General features: G+C 30.8%; 1 protein-coding gene across 1 annotated transcript; it reads left to right on the forward strand.

Annotated features, from left to right (window-relative positions):
* The first annotated feature begins 16,063 nt into the window (after positions 1–16,063).
* LOC140842796 (spermidine hydroxycinnamoyl transferase-like) lies at positions 16,064–17,748 on the forward strand. The gene has a single exon (XM_073210948.1). It carries the CDS (start codon positions 16,143–16,145, stop codon positions 17,490–17,492), a length of 1,350 nt encoding a protein of 449 aa, XP_073067049.1. The 5' UTR covers positions 16,064–16,142; the 3' UTR covers positions 17,493–17,748.
* Positions 17,749–18,100: the final 352 nt, after the last annotated feature.

Genomic DNA, 18,100 nt, shown 5'->3' on the forward strand with positions numbered 1-18,100 from the left:
TAATTACAAAATAAATCCGGAGTTAAATACCTCTTGTAGGACTACGGATTTTGCATGTATTAAATGAAGGGGAAAAAAATTTATGAGACACATCTAGGGGCTGAGTAAGATTTCGATTAAATCGAATTAACCGATCGAACCGAGTCAATTCAGAAATTCGATTAGGTTATTTCGGAAATCTGGTTTTCCAATTAAAAACAATTCGGTTATATTGGTTAATTTAGTTCGGTTACGGTTATTAAAATTAATTCGGTCGATTCGGTTATAACTAAATATTTCGGTACGATTCGATTATGGTTAATTTGGTTCGGTCGGTAATCGAACCGAACGAATGCTCACCTCTAGATTCATCTTATGAGTCAATTTTATGAGATGGATCTACTATTCGACTTGATTTATTATTAGTGTGTGCACAAAGATATGTTATGAATACATCTTCCCATTATAAATGTTATAACAATACTAAAAAGGCAAAAACTTGTGTGAGACGGTCTCACGGGTCGTATTTTGTGAGACGGATCTTTATTTGGATAATCATGAAAAATTATTACTTTTTATGCAAATAGTATTATTTTTTATTGTGAATATGTGTAGGGTTGACTCGTCTCACAAATTGAGATCCGTGAAACGGTTTTATATGAGACCTACTCTACTAAAAATATACAAAATCTAGTGACCAACAAAATGTACGTCATTTAGTACATTTAAGATTTAAGACAAGATAATATTTACATTATAGATGCTCTTCGGGAGGAATCCAGGGCCCAATTTCAGATTATAAATACAAAATTTAAATTACATTTAAAAAAAACAAAATTAAAATTATATTAAATATTAAAAACAAAATTAAAATTATATTAAATATTTTAAAAAATATAGAGTAATTAAGTACACTACAATTTGAAAAAGTACACTGTGGGTCATACGTGATTGATATAAAGTTGATAATAGTAATATTAATGTATTAAATTTAATACATTTAAAAGAGATGGGTAGCTAGTCTAATTTTATTATAGAAAGCTAACAATTTTAAAATTTGTAATTAAATACAACCGACAATATAAAAAAAAAAAGTGGTTGATAAAGAAGTTAGATCCACTTAGTGCCATGTCATGAATGTAAAATCCCTGTCCGCATAGACTTAGCTCAGTTGATCAGCAGCAGTGAATCTTGGAGCAATGACCAGGGATTGAGTCTCGTAAGCGGCATTGTGGGAGTTAAATTCCCTCCAATGAGGGGGAGCTCTTTGTGCGCAGCGTAGCATAATGTCTAACTGCTGCTGGTTGGTTGAGTCACCATAGTTTACCTCCTCTCATAATCCTGTCGGGTCGGGGGTGAGGGGCGCCTAAGATGAGCGATTTCACCTTTTGGAGCAATGAATGTACAATCCCTTGTGACAATAAAGGGGGTGGAGTATATATAAGCTTATTTGTGACTAGCAAGAAGCACGTGCGATGCACGTAAATATTAATTATTTAATAAAAATTAAAATTTGATTTTTTTTAAAAATAATTTGATTCAATTTTTTATTTATATTGATTTAGTCTTTTGTCATATTAGACGAATAAATTAATTAAGAACTTATATACTTTACTTTCAAAATTGTTTCTCAAATTGAAATTCAAGTCGTTAATTTTATGTTATATAATAAATTATAATTAGCATAATATATAGAATGAATTAAACTGAAACAAATTTTGAAAATATATATATCTAAGAACCACGTATAAAGTATAATAACCTAAAAATCAACCAGATTATGGATTTTATAAATGCATAAATCATAATTTATATAAGTGAAGAACACTAAGGACAAATAATTGTCAATTTAAAATATTTATGACTAACTCGTCAAAATATTATCAAAACTAATGAAATAATAATAATTGATAATAAAATATAATCTATAATACTCAAAATTTGCTTTTAAAATTTGTTTTCAATCATTTTTACACGGTAGAAAGATTTTCTCAAACGGTTATAAATATTAACCACGTGAAAAGTGTGAAAGACGGTTCAATATTTCTAATGATATTTTCAACCAGTTGACAATCTAAACAACAAGATATAGTTTGAAGAGTTAGTCTCATGTGAGACCGTCTCACGGATCTTAATCCGTGAGACGGGTCAACCCTACCCATATTCAAATAAAAAGTAATATTCTTAGCATAAAAAGTAATACTTTTTCATGGATAATCCAAATAAGGGATCCGTCTCACAAATACGACCCGTGAGACCGTTTCATACAAGTTTTTGCCTAGTTTGAAATGTAAAAACTTGTGAATAGTAAAGACACGGGAATTTTATGGATGTAAAACACTCACACGTCACTTCTCCCTCTGTAAAAAGGATTCCACTAAAAGACTTTGTCTTATATATATATATATATATATAAATATATATATTTATAAGTGCGACTAAAATATTTAAACTTCTTATTATAGCTAACTATTTTAATTTTTCTATCAGATTCGTATTTTATGATATTATTAGTATATTAAAATTCATAATTATTGATATAAATTCTAATAAATAATTTATTAAATTCTTTACTTTCAATTCTTAGTTAAAAAATAATAAAATATATTAGTATTAAATTTCATATTATTATATTATTATATACTTATCATGTTATTATACTATTGCATATATAATTATTTTTTTCTTATATCTTCATGTGATACTATAATTTATTACTTAATTAGAAACTACACTAAAATATAATTACATAATTGCATTAAAATAATAAAATAACATGTAGAAAGAAAATTAAAAGGATAAAATATTTAAAATTAGTATAAAGATGGATTATTTGAGAAAATTAATTTAGGAATTACATTTTATTCTTGAAGTGATATAAATTATTACAATCAATGTATATTGTAGTGATAATTCATTAGCAATTGTTAGACTATTAATTATATATGATGTGGAATAATTAGGCTACTAATTAATTATATATTAGGTGGAATAAATAAAAAAAATTGATATTTTCTTTTTACACTTACAACAATTAGAAATTTACAAATATATCTTTATTGAATTTTTGGATTTGTATTGATGAGGATGTCATTTTTATCTTTTGACAATTGAAAAAATTGTCAATTATCTACACTTACGTAGGTTTATAGATAAAAAAAATATATTTTTATTATCAAACATATATTCATTTTTAATGCATAGATTTCCCATAAATTATGTAGAAAATTTCCATGCAATTAATCTAACAACACACAATTTAAGGGGATGGTAGAAAATTTACAATGAAAAACTTTGTTATTATTTTTACACTTTTATAAGTATAATAGTTAAATATATATTCTTTTAATATTTTAAATGATTTTTTAAAATTAAAAAAAGCTATTGTTTTAATATTTTTTCTAAGAATTATGTATCAAGAAAATATTATTTCTCTAATGTATTTTTATTATAAAATATTTATTCAATTTTTATGTAACATTATTTTCAAATATTCTTATGTTGCAATTTTTTATTAAAAAATAAAAACACTATTTTAATCCTTATGTATTTAATGATTGTGTAATTTTCATGCAATTAATCTAACAATACACAATTTATGAGAATAGTAGAAAATTTACAAGGAAAATTTTGTTATTCTTTTTGTACTTTTATAAGTATAATAGTTAAATATATATTCTTTTTAATATTTTTTGTAAGAATTATGTATGAAGAAAATATTATTTTTTTAATATATTTTTTATTATCGAATATCGATTCAATTTTTATGTAATATTATTTTCAAAATTTCTTATTTTACAATTTTATATTAAAAAAATAAAAACACTATGATCCTCATGTGTTTAATGAGTTCAAAAAAATAAATACCTCAATTAAATATATAATCAATACATTGCAAATCCATTATCCCAAATTTGTCCCTAAATTTTATATATTTTTTCCACCAATGCCCATGCAATTAATACAAACAATGCATAGTTTTTGGGCAATGTAGTAAAATCACAATCAAAAAACTTTGCCCATCATCCACACTTTTATAGGTATATAGATTTATTTTGTTGACATGATTTGCAAATTATTGTGTTCATCCCGATAGTTTATTTAGTACACGAGTGAGTCTCATGTGAGATCGTCTCATGGATACTAATATGTGAGACGGGTCAACCCCACTCATATTCACAATAAAAAGTAATACTCTTAGTATAAAAAATAATATTTTTTCATGAATGACCCAAATAAGAGATCCGTCTCACAAATACGACCAGTGAGACCGTCTCACATAAATTTTTGCCCTAGTACACATCTATAAGTAACGATCGCGAGATATATATGTGTGTGTGTGTGTGTGTGTGTGTGTGTGTGTGTGAAATTTAAATTTGATACAATGCAACAACCATTGTAGTGTTGTAATGGTAACATGATTATTTGATGATGAGATAACTAAGATCATATTATACTAAAATCTAGACATATTTCGTTAAATACTAGAAATTTCAATATAAATTATTGAAAAGTTACAAAAAAATGTTGAGGGTGCAATAAGTTTCAGAGCAATTAGAACAGTAGCATTTCGATTGTTTTATGATTTAAAAAATTTGAGTTACAATATTGTCATCCACTATAATTTTTAGTAAGATAACAAATATTAAGCCTTACAAAATTTCATTAATTTTTTAAAAAAAATTGGTAAATTTTAAAATCCGATTCCATCAATGTAGGAACAGCAAAAAAATGTCAAAATAATATTTTACAAAAATGACTGGAATATGCAAGGATAATTGGTAGTCTAATGTACTTGACTAACTGTACTCGACCGGATCTTGCATATTCAGTGAACAAGTTAAGTTGGTTCACAAGTATTCCAAGTAAGGAACATTGGAAAGCCTTAACAAGATTGCTTGGATATTTAAATTATACATTGAACTATGGTTTGATATATACAAAATATCCTGCAGTCTTAGAAGGTTATTGTGATGCTAATTGAATATCTGACACAAAAGACTTCAAGTCCACTAGTGGATATGTATTCACAATAGATGGAGGAGCGGTGTCATAGAAATCGTCTGAGCAAACATGTATAGCTCGATCCACTATGGAATCTGAGTTCATAGCATTAGACAAAGCTGGGGAAGAAGCCGAATGGCTAAGAAACTTCCTAGAAGATATTCCTTGTTGGAATAAGCCAGTGCCTTCCATTAACATTCATTGTGATAGTAATCGGCAATAAGAAGAGCACAAAGCAGTATGTATAATGGTAAGTCTCGTCACATTCGACGGAGACATAATACCATAAGACAATTGATCTCGAATGGGGTTATTTCTGTTGAATATATGAAATCAAAGGAAAACCTAGCGGATCTATTTACTAAAGGAATAAATAGAGATCAAATGTACAAACTGTTGAGAGGAATGAGCTTAAAACCCACAAAATAAAATATTTATAGCGGTAACCCAACCTTGTGAAGTGGAGATCCCATGACCTTGGTTCAATGAGACAACTAAGTTAAGAATATTGGTTTGAGTACTTGGAATAAGTAAAGGCTCATTCCTACAAAATCCAAATAGAAAAGACCTGCAACATGTGGTGAGGTTAAATTTTCTTTAATGATTCATATATCTATGAGGTAGAGTATGGCAGGATATTCTAGATAGGAGATCACCTATATAAGTGAGAAGTACTGGCCGCTTCAATGGAAAACACTTATGAATCTAAGATAAGGTCCATGGCCGAAATGGACACAACATGAGAATAAGAATATGTTGGAATTATTATTGTGTAAATATTATTGACTTAGTTTACATAAACGGTTGATTAGTTCAAGACATCATGTCACTAATCAACTAGTAAATCATATAGTATATTACTAAGGAAGGTTCAAAGTCAAAAGCTACATTTTTAAATGCAATATTAATTCAAAAGATCTTTCAAGTAAATCTGCATACATGCATTAAATTCATTTATGTAGGGGATTGTTCGATAAATGAATAATGAAGAGTTGTTGAATAGAAAAGGGAGTGGGAGTTATCTCACATTGAGAAAATAGCCAAAGCAAGTCTTCCTTATAAACTCCAAGTTTGAATAGGGGTTTGTGCCCCAAGGGGTACCAGAAGTTTTTAGAAGGGGGAAGACGCTAATAATATGTGTATTGGTGAACACACACACACGCGCGCGCTCGGCCCGGCCCGGCCCGGTCCGGTGCGGTGCGGTCTTTGACAAGTATTAACCTTTTTGGATCAAATTTATTTTGAGAATAAATTTTTCAGTCGCAAATTGATGTGCTTGGGCAGAGGTACGCGCGCAGGGGCGCCACATCCCGCACGGATGCGCGCCTGTCGCTGGAACTGTTGCATGTTGGACAGAACAGGGCGCACGGCCGCGCAGCTTCTCGTGCGGGCGCGCGCCCTATTGTGCGCGCAGCACGCTGAGACAGTGCCTTGCGCGCGGCCGCGCTTGTTGTCGCGTGGCTGCGCGCGCAGCGCTGCTTCAGAAAAACATGCGCGTCCCTTGGCAGTCATGCATCTGTTCTTGGCTAGTTTTGGCTCAACCATTGTATCCCTTGACTAGAATTGTGTCTCTTCAAAGCATCCGGTCTGGAGAGACGTGTCTTCTCAAAACAACCGATGATCATCTATAAATAACCCCTCTATTTATTGTCCAAAGTTGCTGATTTTTTCCCTGCACTTCTTCTTCACATATTGCTGCATCCTTAATTTTCGAAATACTTGAAAGTTTGAAGCATAAACTTGTTCGCTGAATTCGAGATTTGTAGTGCTGCAAACTCTCGAATAGACGTCGTTGTATCTTGGGGATGATTGCCTGCAACGTATAGCACTTTGATACGGACAATTTCGTCTTGTGGAGAAAGGATCTTCCTTGCCTCGACGTGCTCTTATTGTTGCTGCGGTTGGTTCGAGATTCAAGTTGCTGATTTTGTTCGTGAATTAAGACATCAAACATATCCAGGGTAATATCCAACTAACAAATACATGTACATACTGCACCAATTAATCATAAATGTTTTCATTTCCTTTACCAAAAAGAATCACATACATGGGTGATGGAAAACAATAATCGTGATGGTAGAATGATCGAAACGTAGTGTTTACAGTACTGTAAAGTTTAAGATATTGAAGTTGTACCGTTTTCATTATAGTTTTTTGAGATAATACTTGAAATTATTTTGATGTATTTATTAAAAAAACTAATGTATAGAGTTTCAAATAACTTTATAAATCGACTTTAGGAAAACAAATTACAATAAAATTCGCGATTATTTAATCATACACATTAATTCGATACCAATAGTTACTTTTCCTCCCCAAAAAAATAGTAATATTACTATTTCTCTTCCCTTCTTCTGATAATCTATTTTGGTATTGTAAAGCACATGGATAAAGGTGCATGCAGTATTGAAATTGAAAGCTATGAGATGAAGCAAAGGGCAAATAATTGTGACTCATGTGCTTGCCTAAATTGTGTGTTATTTTATTCATCTTTCTTCTACTTAGAAAAAGGGATTTTGGGTGACCTACTTGTCACTTTTGACAGGTAATCTCATGTGGGGTTTCATTCTTTTGGAATTAAAGTTTGTCATTTGTCTTTCGACTAGTACAGAAAGTTATGGTTAAGATAATGATATAATTTAATCAATGTTTTAAAAGATGTTGTCTAAGACCGTCTAGGTAGTGTTTAGAGTTTAGACGTTGGGTAGTTGCTCATCGTTCTGATTTTTAAAAGTTGTACATCTAGCTGATCGTTCTGATTTTTAAAAAATGCATGGGCTCCGCTTAGACGGTAAGCGGTGAGTGGATGCGTGATCAACCATCTATCATTTTTTAAAACAATGATTTTAATATATAGAACTATACAACAATTCAAACGTCGCGTCTCGATTGTACGGATAAATATTTATAAAAAAATTTTAAAACTTACTAACAAATACATGTTTGAACAATTATTCAATAAAAAAAATACAATTAAAAATTATAAAGTTTGATTTCTATCATATTTATTAGTGTAGACTGATACATTTTTTTTTCTATTTTCAGCATTAATTTAGTCACTGATTAATCTGAAATTTTATTAAAAAAATTGAGCATGATATAAAATATCTAAATCATGTCATAAAAATGTAAATGAAAAATATTTTTTATATATCCGTTCAAGGTTTAAAATGAAGTAGTGTAGTTACAATTAATATTTTCAAAGATATAAACTATTATATGATTATATTCCATGGAAAGCAATGTAAAGTTATTTACCAATGCTTATGCAAGCCATTTGTCTCGAGCTGCTAAATAATATTAATTTACTGAAATAAAGTTTTACACATATGCTTCAAAAACTTAGCAAACAATTGCTTTGATGGGGATACTCTCACTGAAAAAAAAAATTAACTTTCTAATTTAAAATTAGTTTTACTTAAAAATATTAAGATTCTTTAAATTCAAGATCATACATATCTATGTTTTTCAAAAGAGCAGGTCTCTTGTGAGACAGTCTCACAAATTTTTATCTGTGAGATAGGTTAACTCTACTGATATTCACAATAAAAAGTAATACTCTTAGTATAAAAATGTAATACATTTTCATAGATAACCCAAATAAGAGATCCGTCTCACAAAATATGACACGTGAGATCGTCTCACATAATTTTTATCTTTGACTAAAGTGAAAAATTGACAACATAACCTATCTATTTAACGGGACATGATGGGTTTGGCTAACAATTTTTAATCATATGTAGCGGGTCAAGTAGAGTTGGCCAGCCTGCCATTTGGGCAGATCGGGAAATGGTCGATCCGATCAGCCTATTTGACATGGCAGGTCGATGCACCGACTCAATCCATTTTGACGGCTATAGCAATTTGGGAAATTTTGCCAAATAGCACTATACAACATGGTATTTAAAAAACTAACATTCACTTTTGAAATGTCCATTTTACCCTCAATTTAAATATTTTAAAATCTTTTTTTTTCTTTTAACCATAAACTAACATTTTCTTCCTTTGTACTACTCATCTATTCTTCTTCTTTTACCTACTGTTGTTGTTCTAAGCTTTGCCAGAGGCGGAGAGAACAGGCTCAGGAATTCTTCCGCAGTTGAAATTATTTAGTTATTTGTTTTACATTTTAGTTATTTGGTTTACATTTTTTTAATGAGTATTTAATTATTTGTTTTACATTCTATGGATTCCATGGTTTAGTTATTTGTTTCATGGTTTAATTATTTGTTTTATATTTCATGGATTCCATGGTTTAGTTATTTGTTCCATGGATAAGAAATTATGAAATTAAACATAGTGTGAAATAAGCCAAAAATGATTTAGGACGACCGAGAGTGACGACTGGGAGCGACCGAATAATGATTGAGTGACATAACAAAAACAAAGTAAGCAAACTGGGGTTTTATATCTTATTTACTATATTATGGTACGTTTTCATGGATAAGAAATTACGAAATTAAACATAGTGTGAAATAAGGCAAAAATGACTGAAGGCGACCGAATGGCGACTAGGAGCGACCGAATGGCGACTGAGTTATATAATAAAAAATAGTGAGCAAGTTAATGTTTTATATCCTACTTAATATATTATGATATTTTTATGGATAAAAGATTATAAAATGAAAAATAGTGTGAAATAAGCTAAAAAGCGATTGAGGGCGAACGAATCATGATTGAGTGATATAACAAAAACAAAGTAAGCAAACTCGGGTTTTATATCTTATTTACTATATAATGGTACGTTTTCATGGATAAAAATTACAAAATTAAACATAGTGTGAAATAAGGCAAAAATGACTGAGGGCGACCGAATGGGGACTGGGAGCAACCGAATGACGACTGAGTTATATAATAAAAAATAGTGAGAAATTTCATGTTTTATATGCTACTTAATATATTATGATATATTTTTATGGATAAAAGATTATAAAATGAAAAATAGTGTGAAATAAGCTAAAAAGCGATTGAGGGCGAACGAATCATGATTGAGTGATATAACAAAAACAAAGTAAGCAAACTCGGGTTTTATATCTTATTTACTATATAATGGTACGTTTTCATGGATAAAAATTACAAAATTAAACATAGTGTGAAATAAGGCAAAAATGACTGAGGGCGACCGAATGGGGACTGGGAGCAACCGAATGGCGACTGAGTTATATAATAAAAAATAGTGAGAAATTTCATGTTTTATATGCTACTTAATATATTATGATATATTTTTATGGATAAAAGATTATAAAATGAAAAATAGTGTGAAATAAGCTAAAAAGCGATTGAGGGCGACCGAATGACGATTGAGTGATATAACAAAAACAAAGTAAGCAAACTCGTGTTTTATATCTTATTTACTATATTATGGTACGTTTTCATGGATAAGAAATTACGAAATTAAACATAGTGTGAAATAAGGCAAAAATGACTGAGGGCGACCGAATGGAGACTGGGAGCAACCGAATGGCGACTGAGTTATATAGTAAAAAATAGTGAGCAATTTCATGTTTTATATGTTACTTAATATATTATGATATATTTTTATGGATAAGAGATTATAAAATGAAAAATAGTGTGAAATAAGCTAAAAAGCGATTGAGGGCGATCAAATGATGATTGAGTGATATAGTAAAAACAAAGTGAGTAAATTCATGTTTTATGTCATATTTACTATATTATGGTACGTTTTCATGGATAATAAATTACGAAATTAAACATAGTGTGAAATAAGGCAAAAATGACTGAGGACGACCGAATGACGACTGAGTTATATAGTAAAAAATAGTAATCAAGTTCATGTTTTATATGCTACTTAATATATTATGATATATTTGTATGGATAAAAGATTATAAAATGAAAAATAATGTGAAATAAGCTAAAAACAATATTTTATAGTATATCAAATGGTTCTATATATCACTCAGTCACTCTTTGTATTATGACATTATTTTTATATTTTACACTATTACTTCATTATACTATACTAAAATAGAGTAAATAGACCCAAAACGTGAAGTTGCTCGTATTTTCTTTCATAAGAATCATATATCACGTAGTCGCTCTCAGTCGCTCTTTGAATTATTTTACGCCACATTTAAATACACCTAGTGCAGTTGTAGCATTTGAATGGATTTTGGGCCTCATAAAATGCCTTGGGCCTCGCACCCATAAATGGTGAATAGTCCACTGGATGTGTGATACTCGATGAGACATATTTTTTTGCACATACATAAAAATTTAACATACAACATAATATGTAGTTTTTTAATATAATATAATTATGTTGAATGAACTTCTTCATGCGAAATAATTTTTTTAACTACATACATATATATATATATATGAATGTATATGTATGTATATATGTCCGTGTGTGTGTGTTTTGACTTTTGATATGTTGTTTATTCATCGTATTCATCTATGTATTCACAACTGATGAGCTGACATTTATTAAATCACATTCAATAGATGAATGTCACTTTGACAGTGAACACGGTAAATGAGCATAATATCAAAACAATATATAGGTGTGTGTGACTATTGATGTAGGGATTACCTCGAATTCTACCGCCTAATGCTGCATATTTTAAATTTGGTATTGAATGAGAATAAATTTGAAATCTCGTATGGGTTCGAAGAAAATTCCTCATTTGTATTGATTACAGCCAAAATTCTACGGCCCTTCTCTATGCGTATTGCTTTTCTGTGTCCGCGGATGCGCGTGATTTGGTGCGGCGCACACAGCTCTGTCCTTCTTATATCAACGTGGCTTCATGTACATTTTTTTTCCCATTCATATATACATTTAAAAAAACCCAAAAACGTATAATTTAGTTCGAAATTAAAATAATTCAAATGGATTCTTGTATAAACTAGTGCAATTCTTCAACTTATCAATATATTTGTGAGCTTCCTTGAAAAATCAATAAACTGCATATATATGGATAAATATTTACCATTAAATAGATATTTTAGATTATATTCTAATAATAACATAACAAAGCTTACAAATTTGACCTAGTCCCTGTTAAATTGCCATAGCTTAGCTCTTATACTAATTTTTTATCTAAATTTTTTTATTATTAGAGTAGGTATATTGTAAGACAACCTCACGAATCTTTATATGTGAGACGGGTCAATCCTACCAATATTCACAATAAAAAGTAATGTTCGTATCACAAAATACGACATGTGAGACCGTCTCACACAAGTTTTTGTTTTATTATTAATAAAAAGCAAATCATAGCAATAAGGTTTAGTTCGATTAGATTAATATCCTAAAATAAGAGGTTTCAAAGTTGTTATTGAAATTTATTTTATCTGTGTTAAATTCATTTGTCGAATAAAAGTCTAGAAAACGAATCTAATTTTTATTTATAGCTCAGATCGAATTGTGACAAAGCGCATGTTTTTACCATCATATATATATATATATATATATATATATATATATATATATATATATATATATATATATACACACACACATAATTCTGAAAATAATTGGATAACTAATTAGGCCTTTGACATTTGGCAGGTACATTTGATAATTACAAAATAGATCCGACTCTTCTTGTACGGACTAGGATGTTGCATGTATTAAATAAAAACAAAAATTATCGTGAGATAGTTTTAATGTTTATTTTTGTAAGATAGATCTCTTATTTGATCTTATTCATTAAAAAAATATTAATTTTTTTTGTTAAAAATATTATTTTTCACTATAAATATATATCAAATCGACTAATCTCACAAATATAAATACGTGATACTGTTCACGAGATCTATCATAAATATATTTATTAATGATGTGATCACAAGAGATATTATGAATATATCTACCCATCATTATAAATTTTATAACAATACTAAAAATATACCGAAATCTAGTGACCAACCTTGACGTGTTTATTCCTTCCTACTCCTGCAGGCACTGCCTACAGGTGTACATCCAAATTCTAGCCCAATTTTTATTTTTATTTTTTTAAAAATTTTCTCCATGAAATGGAATCCCAACCATTGATCCTGGGTGTGGGCACTACCCCCACACCCAGGATCGAACTTACCCATAACATTTACGTCATACATGCTCTTCGGGAGCAATCCGGGGCCCATGTTCAGATTATATATACAAATTTTAAAATACATTTTTAAAATACAAGATTTAAATTACATTAATTTTTTTTATAAAAAATGAGTAATTAATTACAGTACAATTTGAAAAAGTACATGGTGGGTCTTACGTGTTGATAATAGTAATATTAATGTATTAAATTTAATACATTTAAAAGAGATGGGTAGCTAGTCTAATTTTATTATAGAAGGATAACAATTTTAAAATTTGTAATTAAATACAACCGACAATAAATAAAAAAGTTGTTGATTACTAAGAATTTCAATGGACTATGATGTAATTCCTATTGAATTGGATGGCACAAATTTGTGTAACATTCAGGGTGTGTTTGGTTGATTGGATTAAATAAGGATAGATTAATAGTCCAATATTTATCGTTAAAATTTTAAGTTGTTTTAATAATCATTTTGACCCGGTTTAAGATTCAATTTTATGGATAACTATTTGATTAATAAAATTGGATCTTAAACCGAGTCAAAATGCTTATTAAAACATCTTAAAATTTTAACGATATATATTTGACTATTAATCTATCTTTATTTAATCCACTCAACCAAACACACCCTCAGAGTCTTCTAGTGATATATTCTAAGAATAAAAGAAGTGAATAGACATAAGAGATTGGTCATTCGAACTCTCGTAAACAAGTCTCGTGTCTTATCTTTTTGTTGTCTACATTTTCATTACTTTTTTGCGACTTCTCTTTTCTTAATTTAAGTATTCAAATTTACCGAGTTCATCATCATTCTGAAAATTCTAGCTATCTCTCTGTATCGCGGATTAGTTTCCACATTAGTTTTTTCTTATATTGAGATTTTATTTATTTTTTGCTTCGACTATATCAATTATTTGATTTAGATAGTAGAAACTCTGATGTTGAGTAAAAAAAAAAAGACAGAACCAAAACTAATGGGAGTAACACAAATACAAAATTTGCAGGTTTGAATTATTTTTCATCGATCGATTTAGATAATGTTCACAAATGTTTTGAAAAATTAATTATGAGTTTTTACCTTATAAAGTTGCAAAATTTTATATAAAAAAAATTACTATCATAATTTGTTTTAATTTAAGTTGCAACTTGACAAAGATTTGTTACCTCTTGGAAGGTAAAGTAGACCCTACCCCTGCGGGCAGTGCCCGCAGGGTAGATCTAACGGCTCGGAAAAATTTGAGCCAATTTTTTTTTTTTTTTTTATATATGGTGGTGGGCCCGGATCACTCATGTGGAGTGATCCGAGCCGTTCCCTTCCCGTGCAGGCAGTGCCTGCACGGACAGGGTGAAATAGAGGAAAGAGGGAGCATGCACGTGCTTATGAGCCAATGTCAGTTGCACCTACCTCCACAAGTAACACGCCCTCTAGGTAATATTCATTTCCATACATATATATATAAATTTTTGATGTTATACACAAACATAGTGTATATTTATATGAATATAATTTCGACGACGTTCACTTATTCGATGTATAATTTTAACTAATATTTTTATTGACAACCTTAGTTTTATTTTATTTTAATTTTTTTAAAAACTTGTATTTTATAACTAAAAGTATATATACTTATATCATCACCTGTCAGTACTGACAAAATACTCATAGTAATGAAAAAAAGTCACAATATTATGAGCCTGTTTGGTTAAAAAAAACTCGTGGGTTAAAATCATTTTTAAGTGTTTTTTTTTAAAACACAAAAATATATGTGAAACGATCTCATAGATCAATTTCGTGAGTCGAATATTTTATTTGGGTCATCCATGAAAAAATATTAATTTTTATGCTAAAACTATTGTTTTCTTATTGTGAATATCGGTAGGATCGACCCGTCTCACAGATAAAGATTCGTGAGAACGTCTTCTAAGAGTCATATTTTTTTTTAGAATCTCAAACGTATGATTCGTTGACTTCTATTTCTGATTCTTTTTAAAATTTAAAACAATTTTTTTTAAATATATATTCAAACATCAAAATCTTTTCTGTTTTTATACAATATTTAAAAATCGAACTTATTTAAATAATTTTTAAGCTACAATTTATGTATTCAAACTCACTTTATATGTTATATCTCTTGGCTGATGATTTTATAAGTTTTTTTTTAATTATTATCATATTATATAATTTGAAAATGCGCCGACTCAACTACACAGCATCGGTCGATCACGTGTATCCTTTAATTTTTATTAAATTCAATCCGTGAATTGTAGTGGATAATAATACTCCAAATATGTGTACAAATTAGGTGGAACATTATAGATTTTCACGAATACTTAAATTAATAAGAAAAATACAAATACAGCGTTGACCCACTTCCCTTCGTTCTCCCAAATAACCCGGCGGCTAAAAGAAAGAAATCACGTGGCAACATGATTATCATTAAAAATAAATAAAAATATAAGATAGATATTTTATTTAATTTATTAATTAAATATTATTTTTTATTATTATAAATATAAATATGATTGATCCGTCTTACGAATAAATATCTACATAAATATTTATTATATGATTATGTCTTGATTATTATTATTATCACTTCTCTAAGTCTCGATAAAACCGGCCCTACAATAATTAACACAATTATTATTATTATTCTTTGTCTGATTACGTTTCTCGTATGTGTATACAAGAAATAAATTATCGGGGTAGATCATGCATTGGGACTTGATTTTATTTCAAAAGTTAGTTTGAGTAGAGATAATTGTTCACGTTGTTGTTATTATTATTATTATTGTTTTGTCTGCTTAGGTTTCTGTAATAAATTTATATTTTAAAGTATTCTGACATAAATTAAGTTTAATATGTACATAGGCAATTCCAGAATTAGTCACTTATTTATATTATTAATTAATTAAAGTGAAAATATATATCGAGACTTTTAAAAATGGATGAAACATATTGAGTGAGCTACAAATGAGTAGTTGCCACCTACCACCATCCATCCATCTGCAACTCAGATTGCTCGCGGGATATATATATAATATTCATTCTTTCTTCTTCCACTCATCATCCCCGGCAATCATCCACAAAAATGGTAACGCTGAGAGCTACACATGTAGTCCGACCGTCGGAGCCGACCCCAGATGGAACCATGTATTTCAACGCTTCTGATCAGATCAAAGACATATCACACACTCCGACTATTTACTTCTATAAACACTCGGCCGCGTTGGACGCCGGGGATGCCATTTCGATTCTCAAGGATTCGCTGAGTAAAGCGTTGGTACTGTTTTACCCTCTGGCGGGGCGGTTGAGCTGGTCGGCCGAAGGTGGCAGCAGGGTGGAGCTGCACTATAATGGAAAAGGTGTCCCGATTTTTGAGGCGGAGTCGGAGGCGGCGGTGGAGGACTTTGGGGACTTTACTCCGACCTCTTCTATACAGGATTTGATTCCTTCCGTAGATTACACCACCCCGATTGATGAAATCCCGATGGTTGTAGTGCAGCTAACGCGTTTCCGTTGCGGCGGAGTTAGCATCGGCCTCGGGATCTCGCATGTCATGGCGGATGGGCCGAGCGCTCTACACTTCGTGGACCAGTGGGCGAAAATTTCACGAGGCGGTGAACCCATTTCTGCGCCATACCTCGATCGGAAAGTGCTGGAAACAGACAAGCAACTTGATTCCACCTTCGACCCATCGGTTCTGCGGCCGCCGCCGACGCTAATTGGCCAAGAGGACAACATGGAACAGAGAAAGAAGCCTATCACTGTCGCTTTTCTCAATCTCAGCAAACTACAAATCGAGAAACTCCGCAACAAAGCGAACCTGGAACTCCAACTAGAAAAGAACACAACCAGCCGCGGATACAGCCGATTCGAAGCCGTCGCAGCTCACATCTGGCGCTGCACAAGCAAAGCACGCGGCCACGTCTCCGAGCAGCAAACCAGCCTACACTTCCCCGCTGATTTCCGCAACAAAATGAATCCACCCATTCCAAGAAACTTCTTTGGCAACGCCCTGATCCGTGTTGAAGCCACTGATAACTCAGGAAACCTATTATCGAGCTCCCTCGGTTCAGCTTCCAAGAAAATACGCGAAGCAGTTGAAAAGGTGAGCGAAAACACAGTGAGATCCTACTTGGAATTCTTGAAGAATCTACCAGACGTGGGCCGATTCAGATCATTGGACAACAACGGCCGGCCGAAAGGAGATTTCTACGGAAACCCGAATCTGGCGATCATCAGCTGGACGGCGCTGCCGCTCTACGGCGCAGATTTTGGATGGGGGAAGGAGATCCATATGGGACCTGGACCCATGGGTTTCGATGGGAAAACGTTCATAATTCCTAGTCATAATGGAGATGGCTCGTTTAATATTGCCATATGGCTGCAAGAAGAACACATGCCAGAATTCAAGAAATGCTTCTATGATCAAATATGATATAATCAATGGATGATTTCTCTGTTATGTCCTCCTTCCTGTTTTTTCTTCAATGATTGGGTGGTATATTTGAATGGGGGGTGAATTATATATATACGCTTGAATTTTTTGTTTTCCGATTTAGTTTTTCAAAATTTTGCAAGTTAACCCAAATATTTTATTTATTTTTATTATTTTGGACGACAATGTAATATACCGATGTTATCTTTAAATACGCACTTAGCAAACTCCAGGTCTCACAGAGTTTTGAAACCTAGCATATTGGTCTTGCATTATGATAAACCATCCCGCTATCTTTAGATACATATTTAAAAATATTTGTTAATATTTTTAAAAAAATATTAGTGCTAATTTTCAATAGTGGAATCTATATATATAGAAGCAAGTATTCCTTTCATTTGAATGGATAAAGGTATTAAAACATCCTATTGAATTGTTGTGTCCATTAGTGACGTGACATTCACCTGCTATCACATATTACATGTATAATTTGATATGTTTTATCATAGTCATATATGAGTATCATCTCATCGCTGGACACAGTAGGTGAACAATATATATATATATATATATATATATATATATATATATATATATATATATATATA

This window comes from Primulina eburnea, chromosome 10, assembly GCF_022965805.1.
Source record: "Primulina eburnea isolate SZY01 chromosome 10, ASM2296580v1, whole genome shotgun sequence".
Taxonomy (NCBI): Eukaryota; Viridiplantae; Streptophyta; class Magnoliopsida; order Lamiales; family Gesneriaceae; genus Primulina; species Primulina eburnea.